The sequence below is a fragment of the Leptonychotes weddellii genome, chromosome 1 (assembly GCF_054177405.1).
Source record: "Leptonychotes weddellii isolate Sample4059 chromosome 1, ASM5417740v2, whole genome shotgun sequence".
In the NCBI taxonomy this organism is placed as follows: domain Eukaryota; kingdom Metazoa; phylum Chordata; class Mammalia; order Carnivora; family Phocidae; genus Leptonychotes; species Leptonychotes weddellii.
Window position 1 is genome coordinate 84,878,619 of NC_138369.1, and position 16,883 is coordinate 84,895,501.

The 16,883-nt window shown below is 35.7% G+C and overlaps 1 protein-coding gene, 1 long non-coding RNA gene and 1 pseudogene across 8 annotated transcripts in view; 2 read left to right on the plus strand and 1 right to left on the minus strand.

Moving 5' to 3' along the window:
- LOC102742370 (large ribosomal subunit protein eL36 pseudogene) overlaps positions 1-16,883 on the plus strand; it is a 150,860-nt pseudogene that overhangs the window by 129,421 nt on the left and 4,556 nt on the right. The window lies entirely within an intron of this gene.
- Positions 1-16,883, plus strand: part of PLS1 (plastin 1) — a 106,803-nt gene that overhangs the window by 88,024 nt on the left and 1,896 nt on the right. For 5 of the 6 annotated variants that reach the window (XM_081827344.1, XM_081827345.1, XM_081827347.1 and 2 more), the window contains 4 exons: positions 3,748-3,862; positions 9,339-9,472; positions 9,905-10,028; positions 16,678-16,802. In XM_081827344.1, the coding sequence (XP_081683470.1) occupies positions 3,748-3,862; positions 9,339-9,472; positions 9,905-10,028; positions 16,678-16,802 (498 nt within the window). Of the gene's footprint in view, positions 1-3,747; positions 3,863-4,002; positions 4,385-9,338; positions 9,473-9,904; positions 10,029-16,677; positions 16,803-16,883 lie in introns of those variants that run through there. The other variant, XM_081827349.1, reaches the window with a different exon arrangement.
- LOC145722807 (uncharacterized) overlaps positions 1-16,883 on the minus strand; it is a 36,148-nt gene that overhangs the window by 14,716 nt on the left and 4,549 nt on the right. The gene's annotated exons all lie outside the window — the stretch shown is intronic.

Sequence of the window (16,883 nt, forward strand, 5' to 3'; positions counted from 1 at the left end):
ACTTATTTGTGGAACATAAGGAATAACATGGAGGACATAAGGAGAAGGAAGGGAAAAATGGGGGGGGGGGAATTGGAGGGAGAGATGAACCATGAGAGACTATGGACTCTGAGAAACAAACAGGGTTTTAGAGGGGAGAGGGGAGGGGGGATTGGTTAGCCCAGTGATGGGTATTAAGGAAGGCACGTACTGCATGGAGCACTGGGTGTTATACGAAAACAATGGATTGTGGATCACCACATCAAAAACCAATGATGTATTGTATGGTGACTAACATAACATAAATAAATAAATGAATGAATGAATGAATGAATGCAGCCTGGTAAATCCTATAATAAAGAGAGAAGGAAGGTTTCTTCTTACACAAACCTAGAAAGACAACATTGTTATCACTACCAGACAGCACAGAAAATGTTCAGTAAAATATTTTCTTAGTCCTATCAATATTGATAATGTGTTGTCATTTTATTTATTTATTTATTTTTATATCAGAGTATCTTTTTTTTTTTTAAGATTTTATTTATTTGACAGAGAGACACAGCGAGAGAGGGAACACAAGCAGGGGTAGTGGGAGAGGGAGAAGCAGGCTTCCCGCTGAGCGGGGAGCCCGATGCGGGGCTCGATCCCAGGACCCTGGGATCACGACCTGAGCCGAAGGCAGACGCTTAATGACTGATCTCAGAGTCGTGATCTCGGGGTTGTGAGATCGAGCCCTGTGTGGGGCTCCACACTCAGCAGGGAGTCTGCTTAAGATTCTCTCTCCCTCTGCCACCCCCATCCCCTCTCTGCCTCTCTAAAATAAATAAATTTTTTTAAAAAAAGAAGAAAATAATAGGTCTAGTATGATTCCATTTTTATTTTAAAATTGAGTATATATAAAGCATTGCCATTTTTTTTTTAAACTGGTCATTACTTTCAGTGTTAAGTTATTGTTTATTCTGTTCTCTTATTTATTTCTGATTTTTCTTTATTATTTCTTTCCTCTACTAAATTTCAGATAAGTTTCTTCTTTTTTTAGTTCTTTGTAGTGTCACGGTAAGTTGTTTATTTGAAATTTTCTTAATATGAGCATTTATAGCATAAAAAATGTTGGATTAAACTGCTTTCTTGCAGAAAAATTGTGTGTATACACATTTGTATATGAATTTTTTAAAACCCCAGAGGGATAAATACCAAACTGTATGCATCCTGGGTTGTAGGATGGAGAGTAGTGAGAAGACTTATTTTTAATCTTAGTGACTTAACTATGCTTTTTTTTTTTTTTTTTTTTACAATGAGCATGTAAATTTTAAAGTAAACTTCTTTTTAAATTACAAAGTAAATTTAATACTAGGGGACTAAAATTTGTTGAGTGAGACTCATGGTAACTTTTTCATAAATGTCACGATCACTAGAGTTCTCTATGGTTGACAGTGGAGGAGAGAATTGACCACATTTTTTAGTCAAAGTCCTGAAGTGCTAGCATAGGACTTCTAGGCATATGTAGTTTTATTTTGGAAAAGGGAATTCAGAAAATTCTCAGAAGTAACATAACCCTCAAGAGAACTATCATATATAGAAAAACAGTAGCCAGAGGTCTAGTTGGCACCAGAACCATGTGTCCATGAATTTGTGTCTGGATCATATTCCTAAACCCTAAGTTATTTTAACTCCTCTCCTGCAGTACACCAAATCTAAAGCAAACCAAAGCATTAGCATAATTTAGATTGATTTTAAATGAAAATTCTCTCCCCTACACAAGTTATTAAATATATTTGAAGAACTGTTAGTCCTAGAATTTTTCTATGACAGGTTGGTTCAGGAATACATCTTGAATTCTCTGGAAATCATTTCAACTCTCTGGGCTTCAGTTTCCCTATTTGCAAAACATGAATAATAATACCTTCTAAATAGAAATAAGAATGAATTCACCTAAAGTAAAAAAGAAAAATTCAGAACCAATACAAATCCTTTAGTAATTTTTTTATATAAAATTCTCCATGTGCTTTTATAGATAACCTGGTCAGCTCTTAATTGCCTTCATAATAGATTTTTTTTTTTTTAAAGATTTTATTTATTTGACAGAGACTCAGCGAGAGAGGGGAACACAAGCAGGGGGAGTGGGAGAGGGAGAAGCAGGCTTCCCGCCGAGCAGGGAGCCCGATGCGGGGCTCGATCCCAGGACCCTGGAATCATGACCTGAGCCGAAGGCAGACGCTTAACGACTGAGCCACCCAGGCGCCCCGCCTTCATAATAGATTTTATCTTTCCATCACTCAGCACAGGGCCCAGTCCCCTTCACTGCCATAGGGTGTGTATCCAGAGTTGCAAAGTAACTTTCATGTGAATCTTAGCAAAACAACTCTGTGAACAAGCTATTGAAAGAGAAAAACCATATAATACATCACAGAGCCAGCAATTTTAAAAATCAGTTGATGTTGCTTTATGTCCTTAGCATACAAAATTGAAAACAGACTCAAGGGATATACTTTGAGCATCTCAGAAGAGTATGTTTTTCTGAATCCAAAGTAGTACTATTCTTACTTCAGTAACGCCTACTTGCTCATAAATTCCTTCCTCTTAACCCTCATTATTTAACATGAACAGCTGCCTACTTTGTAGCTATTGTGATTTTTGTATATTTTTAAAGGTTTAAAAAATCATAATATGTAAGCAGTACATGAACTTATTCTCACTGCACAAATTTCAGGAAGTATGTAAGTAAGTAGAATGAATTAAAACATGATAATACTTCTCTTACATCGCCCATATACCTTTTTTCCTGCCCAAAGGTATTGCTATTAACAGTCCATAGTGCATATAGGTATTTAAATACTCCCAATTTTGAAAATAAATTTTATACATGGTGAACTGTATGAAGTGTTCTGCCACTTGCTTTTTTTTTTTTTTTTTTTTTAAAGATTTTATTTATTTATTTGACAGAGAGAGACATAGCAAGAGCAGGAACACAAGCAGGGGGAATGGGAGAGGGAGAAGCAGGCTTCCCGCCGAGCAGGGAGCCCGATGCGGGACTCGATCCCAGGACCCTGGGATCATGACCTGAGCCGAAGGCAGACGCTTTACGACTGAGCCACCCAGGCGCCCTGCCACTTGCTTTTTTAAACATAATATATCTTGTAAGGCTTTTCATGTCAGTACATAGAGATCTACCTTATTTCTTATGGTGGACCAGGAGTCCATGGTATGGATGGTTTATTCAACAGCCCCCTACTGCCAGGCATTTAAGTTGCTTCCAAATTTATGAATAATGTGGCAATGAATGTCTTTTTACTTATGTCTTTGGAAACATTTATAAAAAAGTTTTGGACAGATTCTGGGTCGACCACTGAATTCTGCTCCTGAGACCAATATTACACTGTATGTTACCTAACTAGAATTTAAATAGTAATTTGAGAAAAGAAAAAAAAAAGAAGTTCTGGGTCAAATGATACATCTTGTCGTTTTTTTAAGCTTTATTTATTTTAGAGCACACGAGCGAGTGGAGGGAGGGGCAGAGGGAGAGAAGCTCAAGCAGATTCCCTGCTGAAAATGGAGTCAGACAGAGGGCTTGATCTCATGACCCATGAGATTATGACCTGAGCCTAAATCACGAGTTGGTCACTTAACTGACTGAGCCACCTAGTTGCCCTTGTCATGTCATTTTTTTAAGCATTAAATGACCCTGTTGTGTTTTTGAAGACTTAAGCCTATGTCCATTGTGCTTAATAAAATTTCCTCCTCCTTCATCATCTTTTCCTCTTGTTTTAGTGACCTTGCAGATGCTTTAGTGGTCTTTCAGCTCTATGAAATGATCCGCGTGCCAGTCAACTGGAGCCAGGTCAACAAACCTCCTTATCCTGCTCTTGGAGGGAACATGAAGAAGGTGAATGAGATAATCACCAAGGATATATTGTTATTGTTCTAATATGAAACAAAGGATTTGGAGTTTCATAAAGCTTAGTAACGTGTGGTCTGTTCCCATGATTCTTTTTTTTTTTTTAATTTTATTTATTTATTTGACAGAGAGACACAGTGACAGAGGGAACACAAGCGGGGGAGTGGGAGAGGGAGAAGCAGGCTTCCCGCCGAGCAGGGAGCCCGATGTGGGGCTCGATCCTAGGACCCTGGGACCATGACCTGAGCCGAAGACAGACGCTTAATGACTGAGTCACCCAGGCGCCCCTGTTCCCATGATTCTGATTTAACCCAAAATGTGTTAAGCTTAATAGTCCTTTTATAAATGTATTTTAATAAATGTTTGGAAAGATGAAGACCGTTCGCTCAGTCAGACACTTTATGTAACTGTTTTTGTCTTTAACAAGTTGTAGTACTTAATTTTCTTTGAGGTGCATCATAAATGCTTTCCTATATTATAATCCCCAGAACTTGCCAAATCTTTACTGGTTATTTGTTAGTACCTTTTGACAGATATTTACTGATTACCTACTACCTGTACAGTGCAATTCAAGATATAAAATAATACAAGGCATGGAGTTGGTCCTCAAGAAGCCTAAAAAAATTAGAGATATGTGTACAAACTAATGTAGTGCAACATATATAGAAGTGAATATATTTTTTAAAGATTTTATTCATTTATTTGACAGAGAGAGAGCACAAGCAGGGGGAGCGGCAGGCAGAGAGAGAGAGGGAGAAGCAGGCTCCCCGCTGAGCAGGGATCCCGATGTGGGCCTCGATCCCAGGACCCTGGGATCATGACCTGAGACGAAGGCAGACGCTTAACTGACTGAGCCACCCATGCACCCCTATAGAAGTTAATATTATAAGTTCTAAGGAAGAAAAGGCTACAGGCTGCACTTACCATGAGATGCTTCATGCAGGAGACGGTATTGGAGTTAGAGTTTGAGAAAGGAGGGTGGAGAGGGGGCTAAGGATCAGGAAAAGGGATAGTGATGGGAAAATATAAAATGCATTTCTGGGAATTGGAGGGAATATGTTGGCTATAGCAGAGGATTCCAATAGGTAAGAAGACCCTAAAAATTTCAAGTGGAGCCAAATGTTGAGAACCTTGACTGTCAGATTAAAGAGCTTGCATTTTAAACTAGAAGTAATGGGAAGACATTAAACATTTTTGAGCAAGGCAGTGACTTGATTACAGTCAATGGGAGACTATCTGGCAAATGAATGATGATGATTCCATAACTGGAAGCCTGTACCTCCCACTCTCTTTAATCCATTTTATCCATTCCCCCTTCCTCCCCTCTGCAACCACCAGTTCTCTGTATTTATGGGTCTGTTTCTGTGTGTTTTTTTTTTTGCTCATTTTTTTCCCTAAATTCCACATATATGTGAAATCATAGGGTATTTGTCTTTTCAGGCTGATTTATTTCACTTAGCATAATACCCTCTGGATCCATCCATATTGTCACAAATGGCAAGATCTCATTCTTTTTTATGGCTGAGTAATATTCCAGTGTGTGTGTCTGTGTATATGTGTGTGTGTATACATACATATCACACATCTTTATCCATTCATCTATCAATGGACACTGGGTTGCTTCTGTTTCTTGGCTATTGTAAATAATGTTGCAATAAACATAGGAGTGCATGGATCTTTTTGAATTGGTGTTTCCATTTTCTTTGGGTAAATACCAGTACTGGAATTACTGGATTGTATAGTGTTTCTATTTTTAATATTTTGAAGAACCTCCATACTGTTTTCCACAGTGGCTGCACCAATTTACATTCCCACCAACAGTGCACAAGCATTCCTTTTTCTCCACACCCTTACCAAAACTTGTTCTTGTCTTTTTCTATTTTTTGGAATAGTTTGAGAAGAATAGGTATTAACTCTTTTCCTTCTTCCTTCCTTCGTTCTTCTCTTCCTTCCTTCCTCCCTTCTTTTTTCTTTAAATCTTTGGTAAAATTCACCTGTGAATCCATCTGGTCCTGGACTTTTGTTGGGGGATTTAAAATTTTTTTTAATTTAAATTCAATTTAATTAACATATACTGTATTATTAGTTTCAGAAGTAGAATTTAGTGATTCATCAGTTGCGTACAACACCTAGTGCTCATTACTTCAAGTGCTGGGGGATTTTTGATTAATGATTCAATTTAATTACTACTTACTGGTCTGTTAGATTTTTTCCCAATTCAGTTTTAGAAGATTGAATATTTCTAGGAATTTATCCATTTTTTCTAGGTTGTATAATTTGTTGGCATATAATTTACATAGTAGTCTCTTATAATCCTTTGTCTCTCTGTGGTGTCAGTTATTACTTCTCTTTCATTTCTGATTTTATTTGAGTCCTCTTTTTTTTGATGAGTCTGGATAAAAGTTTATCAATTTTGTTTATCTTTTCAAAGACTGACTCTTGGTTTCTTTAATCTTTTCTATTGTTTTTTTTAAGTCGTTATTTCATTTATTTCTGCTTTCATCTTATTTTCCTTCCTTCTACTATGGGCTTTGTTCTTTTTCTAGTTCCTTTAGGAGTAAGCAGATGCAAAATGTAACAGGAAAACAAAAATTAAACCACTCATTTTATCTGGAATTTTAATTATGAGATGTCACAAGTGAATCATACGTAAAATGCTTCCTTTCAACAAATACCAGCTGTTTATAGAATGAAGCATAAGGCCTGTAATAAATTCAAGATGTTTAAAAAATGAAACAGTACCTTAATGACAAAGTATCATAGAGGCTTATTTTATAGACTTTGGGCATTCATCAGCAGACATCACTTTGCTTCATTTGTGAAGTTCATAAAGTTGCACCACTTAAATAGTCTTTCTTCATTATTTCTTCAGTAATTCTTCTCACTTGGAACCCTATATCCTTTTATGTAATTTTTCTCATTTTCCAAATGATCTAAGCTTCACTTTTTCCAAAGCATTTGAAGTGCGTGATAATCATTTCTCCCATTAACTATATGAAACTGCATTCTCCAATTTTTTTTCTTGCTTGCTTTGTTCTTACCTTTATTCTTACCTATTCTTTGTTTTTTAGCCTGACACCTCTAGAAATTTCCAAGGCTCAGTTCTTGGCCCACTGCTCTTAACTTTCTATATTTACATCCTCAGAGAGCAGATTCATTTTTAGAGTGTTAAGTAGTACCATAAACATGGCTTATCTCTAGAGCTGAATTTCTTATTCTTTCTCTAGTTTGGTACCTCTCCAGATCTTAGAAGTTTTGCCAAATTTGGAATCAACTGTTGCCAAAAAAACAGAACACATCTATTTCCTTATGTTAGCATCCATTTCCAGGTACCCTTTTGTTGCTGGTCATATCAACATCTTCGACCTCTAGTAACCCTGAGCGCCCTTCTCACTATCATTACTCTTAGGAATTTTTATCTAACTGTAAAATAGATGGCCCTTCATTGAAACACATTTTGCACAAAAGTGATTATTATTACATTTGCTAGAAAATTCTCCCATTGAAACAGGTGTCAGTGGAAAATATGCTGGTTTTTCTCTCTCCTGTTCACACTGTGACATAATCAGAACTCTGATGCTATTTTCTATAAATTAGGTATCTGGTTGTTTTTCAATTCTGTGCATTTCTATAGCATATATTTTTATTAGGCAGTCTAAATCTATAGTATAATATGATTACCAGGAAAAAGAATTTTAAAATATTATCTCCTTATATTTAAAAAAATGCATACCTATCAAAAATTTTATGAAACTTATTGAGAGAACCAGGCAGACGCTACAGCAGAATCAAAGGATCTTTATGCATTTTTATTTGTAACAAACTGATCTTTGGGAATTTGGTTTTTCTTTTTTAAAGAACAATACCCATTTATTTGTGCAAATTCTATTGTGTGGTCCCTTTCTTACCTTTCCTAGAAATACTTTCTTAGGAAGAGAAATGTATCTGTGTATCTCACATTGAATTGTTTTCTAATGAGGTCTTAACTAACTTGGGAAAGAAAATCAGAAGAAACCAGTTACATCATTTTTCTTAATTAAATGTTTTTTCCAAAAAGTATTTAGTAAGCACTTTTTACTACTTGTGGTATTATAAGATTATGAGAGCTTACAATTTCACTGGAGAAAAAGATTCTAATACCTAAGAATTTATACACACACACACACTCAAACACAACCCTGAGATAAGAAGACTGGAGATAATAAACATCTATAGCGGCCAGGTAGACAAAAAAGTTACTAGAGAAAGAACTTAACTGGACTTATAACACTGGAAAGAAGTAGTTAGGTAGGTAAATAATTTACTTGGTGGTCATTCCTCAGATTTTTACTGTAGGCAGGGCACAGTGATGGGTTCTGGGCTGGGGATGGAGAAGAGTATGATATAGACTTGTACATGTTATAATTTTTGCCCTTTAAAAGGAGCCTGTCCAAAGATGCCTGCGTGGCTCAGTCAGTTAAGCATCTGCCTATGGCTCCGGTCATGATCCCAGGGTCCTGGGATTGAATCCCGCATCTGGCTCCTTGCTCAACAGGGGGCCTGCTTCTCCCTCTGCCTGCCATTCTCCCTGCTTGTCCTTGTGCTCCCTCTCTCTCTGTCTCTGACAAATAAATAAATACAATCTTTTTTTTTTTTAAAGGAGCCTGTCCTGTGGTTGACAAAAGAAAGAACATAAATTGCTAAGTAGAAGATGGTGCATAAGCAATACAAAATAAGCATTATTGGAAGTTCATTAAGGGATAGATTGTTATCAGCTGGTATAGTTAAGGTTAATAAGCCTTTGTTCAAGAACGTGAGCTAAAAGCTAAATTTTGGAAGATGAGTAATATCTGGATGAAGAAATGGGAGATGAAGTTTTAGATTCTTTTTTTTTTTTTTTAAAGATTTTTAATTTATTTATTTGATAGAGAGACAGCCAGAGCAGGAACACAAGCAGGAGTGGGAGAGGGAGAAGCAGGCTTCCCGCCGAACAGGGCTCGGTCCCAGGATCCTGGGATCATGACCTGAGCCGAAGGCAGACGCTTAGCGACTGAGCCACGCAGGCACCCTGAGGTTTTAGATTCTTAATGAAACAACTTCTTTATTCCTTAGTTTTAAATTTAGACAAAAGAGTATTTTTTAACTCTATTAATGGAATGCAGGAAACCTAGGTTTTTAGTCACAGATTTGCCACTAATAAACTATGTAATCTTGGACAGTCAAGACTTTTAGGGTAAGATCTTAAAACTTTCTAGCCAGTTGTTTCTCTATCAAGGTTAACCCTTCAGTGCTTTGATATCTTCAGCTATAAAATGGGAATAATTATTATTTCCTTAATTTCAGTGTTAATTATGAAATGATATTCTGTCATCTAAATTGAAGTATCCTCAATTGTTTTTCAAATGACTGAACAAAGCTGGTGTACTCAAGAGATATATTTTTAAAAACATGTTTTTATACCAAAACTTTTACTTATTATTCATAGATTGAAAACTGTAACTATGCAGTGGAACTTGGGAAGAATCAGGCTAAATTCTCCTTGGTTGGCATTGCTGGGCAGGACCTAAATGAAGGGAATCCAACACTTACTCTGGCATTGGTATGGCAGCTGATGAGAAGGTAAAGGCTGATATGTTTATAGCAATACTGCTTCCTTCAGCAAGTCGTATAAGCTAAAATTTTAGCTCTTTTTGAGAATAACAAACAGAAGAAATATACAATGTAAAATGTATTTTTAAATGATTTACCATTGATAATATATTTTGTTTAAAAGTGGGTCAGTCTCTGGAAATAATCACTTTTATTAATGCCTCTTAAAAACTGCTTTGTAAGGAGTTGTTTTTATAAAATACCATATAGTAGTTTTTGTTTTTGATTACTGAGCTTTGCAACTTTGGAATGTGACTAAGTTCAAATACCTAACATTAGAAATATTTATTAGAGCCAAAATATTTAAATACTTATCTAAATATTGATATAAATGATGTGAAAGCAAATTTCACCCCTTCTCTCTCCCCTTTCACTCTCAAATATACATCTTTTCTGTTACAGGTACACATTGAATGTGTTATCAGATCTTGGAGAGGGTGAAAAAGTAAATGATGAAATTATTATTAAATGGGTCAATCAGACTCTTAAAAGTGCAAAAAAAAATACTTCTATATCCAACTTCAAGGTAATCAAAAGCTATTCAAAATTTTGTTTTCGTAAGAAATTAGGTTTAGGAAGGAATTTTTATTGGAAATTACATTGGTTTAGGTTCAGAGTTACAATCACATTATATATCAGAAACATAATTTATGAACTTAGGCTTACTAGTTATTTGGCATCTGTAAAGCAAAAATAAATGTTTGAATTCTTATAGTTTTGATTGGTTGTCCTACTGAGTGTAAATGCAGGTTAATATTATCAGACTTTGGTCATCTAATCTTAAAAAAGAAATAGAATAGAGCCAAAAAACCCAATTGTCAAATGAAAAAGAAAGATAAAAAAAAAGCCATTGTATATATAGGACCTATAATGTTTTGTGCTCCCTAGCATCAGTCTCAGAACTGTATTGACATCATTTCCAAGGCATAACAGAGCCAGCCAAACCGATTCAAGTGGGAATTGAGAAAACTGGTAGGAAAAAAAAATCTTGTCATCTGGCTTCATAATGGCACCTAACACTCACTTCCGAGCATTTGTGGCTGATTCATAAAGCACTCAAAAATGTAATCTGCACATGCATACCCACTAATTTTCATTCATTTCCATTGTGTTTCGCTTTTGCATGCAAGGTGATGTTAACTACAAATAAGCATGTCTGCTTGTACACATGAATTCAGTGAGCCTTGTGTTTGTGATTTTATTATATGTGAAAAATCCGCAATTTGGTGGTTTTGTTTTTAGTGAATAAGAGTGCAAACAGATGAAACCCTAAGCTCTCCTAAGAGTTATCTATCCATCTTTAGTCTTTTCTTTTCCTTTGTTCTATATGTTTGACAACATTTTAGAGAAGGAGAAATGTCAGAAATTGATAAATTAAATCTTTACTAAATACTGAGCCCCAAAGTGGTTTTAACAGGACAGTTGGAATACAGAAGAGATGTTGCCTGAGTCCTAGTTCAAGTGTGTTTCTCTTTTTGCCATCTTGGAAGGAACTAATGATTTTGAGTTTTTGCTGTTGCTTATTAAAAAAAAAAAGAAAGAAAGAAACAATTTTCAGTCCATGATTTGTTTTTATATATTTTAGACATAAAACACAATTTAAAAACGTAAAACAGGAAAGGGGACATATGAAATTCTCTAACTGATAGTTACTCATTAAAACTGTTGTAATGAAATTTTATGCATTTGTACATTAGTTGATGGAAAATAATAAGCATGTATATATTTAAATCAAATACAATGAGAAAATATTTAGAAACACATAGTTATTGAGCTCTTACTGTTAAGTAACATTTATAGGTAAAGATATAGAATATAAGAAATTAATTTGGCCCTCAGTGTTCACCATTTATTTGAAAGACAAAGTTTTCACAACTGGAATTTTCATAACAAGCTACAAGAGGGTCCATCTTGAATAAAGGCAAGTCTGAGAAGGTTAGGAGAACATAGTTTGGCTAGAGAGGATAGTTCCTAAGGGTGTAGTGCTAGATATAGTCTGGGGTCAAGATTGTGGAGGAATCTGGCCTTAATAAAAGTTTATCGATATTGGAAGTAATGTAAAAATAAGTAACTATTTTAGGAATACTTTTCTTTTTTTCTTTAAGATTTATTTTAGAGAGAGAGAGCATACAAGTGTGGGCACGCGTGTGTGGGGGGGTGGGCGGAAAGAGAGGGAGAGAAGCAGACTCCCCACCAAGATCATAACTTGTGCCAAAATCAAGAGTCAGATGCTTAACCAACTGAGCCACCCAGGTGCCCCTAGGAATACTCTTCTGAATGTGGTGAGCAGGATGGATTGGAGGAAGAAAGGTGTAAATTCAAGGACAGTGCCTAAGAAGCTGAGGCAGAACTCAAGGTGTGAAATGATAAGGATCTGAATGGAGTTGGGGGTGGGCACTGGGAATGTTAAGAATGGATAGTTATTTGCTACTGCAAAAGAACAGGTAGGATTTGGCTTCTTGATTTAGGGAAGCACAAGAGGAGAAAGAGGAATTAAAACTTGATGTTTTAGGCCTGGGTAATTGGAAAACAGATAACACTAACAAATGGGAATGTCAGGAGGTATAGTTGCTTTCTGGAAAAGGTGATGAATTCAGTTTTAAGCTTGTTGGATTTGAGGTAATGTTCAGGAAATGAACTGGATGAAAGGAAATATTAAAACTGGGAATATAGACTTGATCAGTTGAATAGAAGAGATAGTGGAAAATAGGAGTACACAAACCCTTTAAGGGAGGGAGCTCACAGAGAAAAGCAGACTTGAGAGTTTTACTTAGAACAGAGGTAGCAGAAACAATGCAAAAGTGCTTGGCATTTATTTAGCAGATGCTCAGTAATAAAATCTTTAAAGAGACTATACTTAAGAAATGTGGCAGCAAATGCTAAAAAATAGTTGGGGTGGGGAGGCTTTTTTTTCCAACTGTAGAAGGCATTATTTTTGAAGGCTATAATAAATGGTACTAGTAAGAATCTATTAATTATAATCAAGGTAGTGCTATACTGAGAAATTTTAGGAAAGACAAGTTTACCCTTTTTAGTTGCAAAGTAATTTTCCCTCATCAAGGAAGTGTATGAGCACTGAGTAATAAATGGAATTGTTGAATCACTATATTGTACACCTGAAACTAATAGAACACTCTGTGTTAACAACACTGATTAAAAGAAGATAAGGAAGTGGTATATCAGCCATAACAATAATCGTAATTACCCTTTATTGAGTTCTATGTGCCACCATGATAAGCACTTTACACAGTTTCTTTTAATTCTCTCAATAACTCTATAAGCAAAAAGGAGAGCATTAGAAAAGTTAAACAACTTGTCCACTGTTACACATTTAACTATTAAGCAGAATAGCTGGATTTCACATGCAGGTCTAACTGCAGGTTGAAAGCCAAACTGTAGTTGTGTGACCCTGGATTTGACTTCAGCTCAGACACTTATTAGTTGTGTGACATACTGCTCATTCATCTCATAAATATTCAAAGCTTTCTCTATATCAGATGCTTTGTGTCACTGGGGCTACATAATGCCCTCAGAATGCTCACTGTTCAGGAAAGGAAGCAAATGAGAAGACAGGAATCAGTATGTGGGGTGTCAGCATACTATAAAAATCAGCTAAGGGGAGTAGGAGGCACATGAAAAGGGTGTGTTTTATAGAAACCTTAGCAGTTTATACTAACAACTGGACTACACCTCTTGATAAATAAAATTGAATTTACTTCTGGCTCATACATTCAGTATCTGTGTGACCTTGGGCAAGTTATTTCTCTATGCCTCAGTTTCCCCATATTTAAGATGGAGATATTAATAATACCTATCATCTGAGTTTGTTATCAAACTAAGTTAACAAATGTAAAGAGGTCAATAGTACCTGGTACGTCTTAAGGGCTCGGTACAAGGGGCTTACTACACTACTGGTATGGCAATATATAAAGGGCATCATATGGGAGAGGTTCCTGTTGAGCTTTTTAGAGAACTCTGGCTGCCACATCACTGCGTTCCCACTTCTATTTTCAATAATGACAGAAAGAACAATGGCATGGAATGTTCTAATAGTAATGTGTATCAAATTAAAAGAAAGGGATGGTATAATTCATTACCTTGAAAATCAAGCCAAACACTAGGCTAATTGTCTCTGAGAGTCCAGACATTCTTTTTAAGTAATTTCTTTATAATTAACTTGAGGAAAGTGAAAGGAAAAATGATGAAAATGTACTTACATACTAAACTGATGGTTTTACTGTAAGTCCTACCCCCTTTCCAAAAGAAAAATGTCTTTTACTGATAATATACAAATCAGGAGTTGGAAGATAGGCCTGTTTTCTTGGAAATAGGAAGATAAGGGATCCAATATAGGCCTTGAAACTTAAATCTTTTATTCAACTCAGTAAAAGTTTTTCCCAAGGTAAATCATAAGGAAATAGGTGAAAACATCATTCTTTCCTACATCTAAGTGAAGAAATATTTAAAATACCACAAAAGGGCATAAACTTTCAGCTATAAGAACTGAGGACCTTATATATAACATGGTGACTACAGTTAACACTATATAATTAAAATTTGCTAGAATAGAACTTAAATGTTTATATATATATATATAATGTATGTAGGTAGGTAGGTGATGGATGTGTTAATTAGATGAGAAGAGTAATCCTTTCACAACATATAAATATATCAAATATTCAAGATGTACACTTTAAATGTCTTACAATTTAATGTGTAATTATAATTCAATAAAGCTGAAAAAAACAAATGAACAAAATAATTTTCCTCAATCTTAAAAAAACCCTCACAAATATGTAAATAAGTAATCAAAATATAGCACAATTAAGCCACTTGTATGTTTTTGAATCATCATAGAAAAGTGAAAAGCACACAGAAATTTTAAATTTGTTATAGAATGGCATGAATGTTAAGTTTTTTTTTTAGAAAGAATAACGGTGTACATTAGAGTCATTTAGGAAGCTTTTTAAAAATGCAGATTCCTAGCCCTATCCACAGATAACCTGACTCATTCATTTATAGGGATAAATTTATGCTTTTAACAAGCATGTCAGGTGGTTTTCATGTAGGTGGTCTGCAGACTACACATTGAGAAAACAAATACAAGAATTTTTCAGAAATAAGGAAGATGCCAAAGATACCCCCACCCAGATCCAGATTACCAGCGTCAAAAAGACTTAAAGACCCTAGTTATTTTTACTCCTCTACTTCTACTTCTCCCCAAAAATCTGTTTCATAAAATGAACATTCCTGAAAGTAAAGAATATACATTTTTCTAAAATTAATAAATGTAGTTGTTTACAGATCATGGCCCAAAAAAGTAGACTGTTACTTTTCTTCACATGGCTTCAAATTGTTTTTCAAAAATTTATTAATCTGGCTAGGAACTGTAGTAGATGCTTTCACTTATATTAATATTCCCACGAGTCCTGTGACATTCTCATAGTAGCGATTAGGAAAGGGTGCTTGCTTTTGGCTTCAGGTAACAGAAACCCAATTTAAAGTGGTTTAAACCAAAAGGAAAGGTACACAATAGCAGAAATTCAGAGGTAGGGTAGATTTCAGGGTTGGTTGAACAGTAATTAAACAATGTCATTCAGGACTGAGGTTTTTATCCATCTCTGCTTTGCCATCTACAGTGCCAACTTCACCCTATAACTGGATTTCCTCTTGGTTATAGGATAGCTGCTAGTTGGGATAAAGGTTTCATCCTCTCATTCACATACAGGAGGAGGGTTGCTGGTTTTTCATGGCTCTTCCAGAGAATAGCAAGGGCCTCACATTAAATTAAATTAGGCCCAAATTAAATCACTGTGGTAATCAGATGGGGTTATTCTTGTTTGGTTCAGACTAGTTAATTTTTGTTCATCGAAGGAGTCATTTCAGACGTTTTCTTCCTAAATGCCCCCCCCTCTGAAATTTTAATGCCATGGATATTACTGTATGTTTATATACTCTATGCTTTATACATAAAAAAAGAATAAGTTTATGGCCCTATGCCCAGAATTCATGGCCTAGACTAGTTCACGATCACCCCTGGAGCTGTGGACGGGTTCAGCTTTCCTTGAAGCACATGTCCATGTGAGGGAGGTATGGACACAGAGCAAAAATGTGGGTTCTGTTAGGATGGAGAAAGTAGTAAGGAAAGAGTAGATTCTGGGTAGGCAAGCAGCAGTGGCCACTATCCAAGCTGAGAGACAGAACAAGTGATTTTTTTTTTTTTTTTCAAGTAGTGGTAAGTGGTAAAACAATTCAGACCAGGATTTCTGGCTTTAACTGCAATGCACTATCCACTAGAATTTGGTGGTTCATTTTTAGTTCAGCTTGGAGGTGACTTCAAATATGGAGAGAATCTTGGGCATTATAATCAGACAGTTATGGGTCCAGTTACTGGTTTTGTACTTACTGGTTGTGTGAACATGTCACTTGAGCTCTATGAACTTCATGTTCTTCCTTTTTTTTAAGATTTTATTTATTTGCGAGAGAGAGAATGAGAGACAGAGAGCGTGAGAGGGAGGAGGGTCAGAGGGAGAAGCAGACTCCCTGCTGAGCAGGGAGCCCGATGTGGGACTCGATCCCGGGACTCCAGGATCATGTGAGCCGAAGGCAGTCGCTTAACCAACTGAGCCACCCAGGCGCCCCCATGTTCTTCCTCTTTGAAAGAGAGATCATAATTTCTTTATTACCAGGTTGTAAGGAGAATTAAACAAGCTGGACATGTAAAGCAACAAGAATAATGCCTTTGTAAATGTTAGGTCCTTTCTACTAATATTTTCATTTTTCTTTCTGAAAAATTTTAAGTGAAGGCTTAGGAATTGATGGTTTAAGAAATATTACTAGAATTTACAAAACTATTAATTGAAAATTCATCTCCTATTCCCTTTCAAAAGTTATTTTTTACAGAATGGATACTGTAGTTAGCATACTTTAGGAATTGTCACATCTGCAAACCCTATTTGGGTATGGTGACAACTCCACACTGTAAGCTCTGTAAAGATTGAAGGAAAAGCTTATTGTAAATGGTTTGTGATGTGTGCTGGTTGCAGAAAAGCTGAATGTTCAGTACAAAGAAAATTTATAAGTTGCTTTCAGTTATATGGTGATGACCCAAATTGCCATTTATGAAAATTAAAAGTAAGATGTTTATGAATGTTCATCCATTCTTTATTTTCTAGGACAAATCTATTAGCACTAGTTTACCTGTCCTAGACTTAATAGATGCCATTGCACCAAATGCAGTTCGTCAAGAAATGATCAAGAGAGACAACTTATCTGAGGAGGACAAGCTGAACAATGCTAAGTAAGCTTTTGATGGTTTAAATTAGAACACAGTAGCTCTTTAATTTCATAAGTCCTTACAGGTAAGGTTAATATGTCTTTA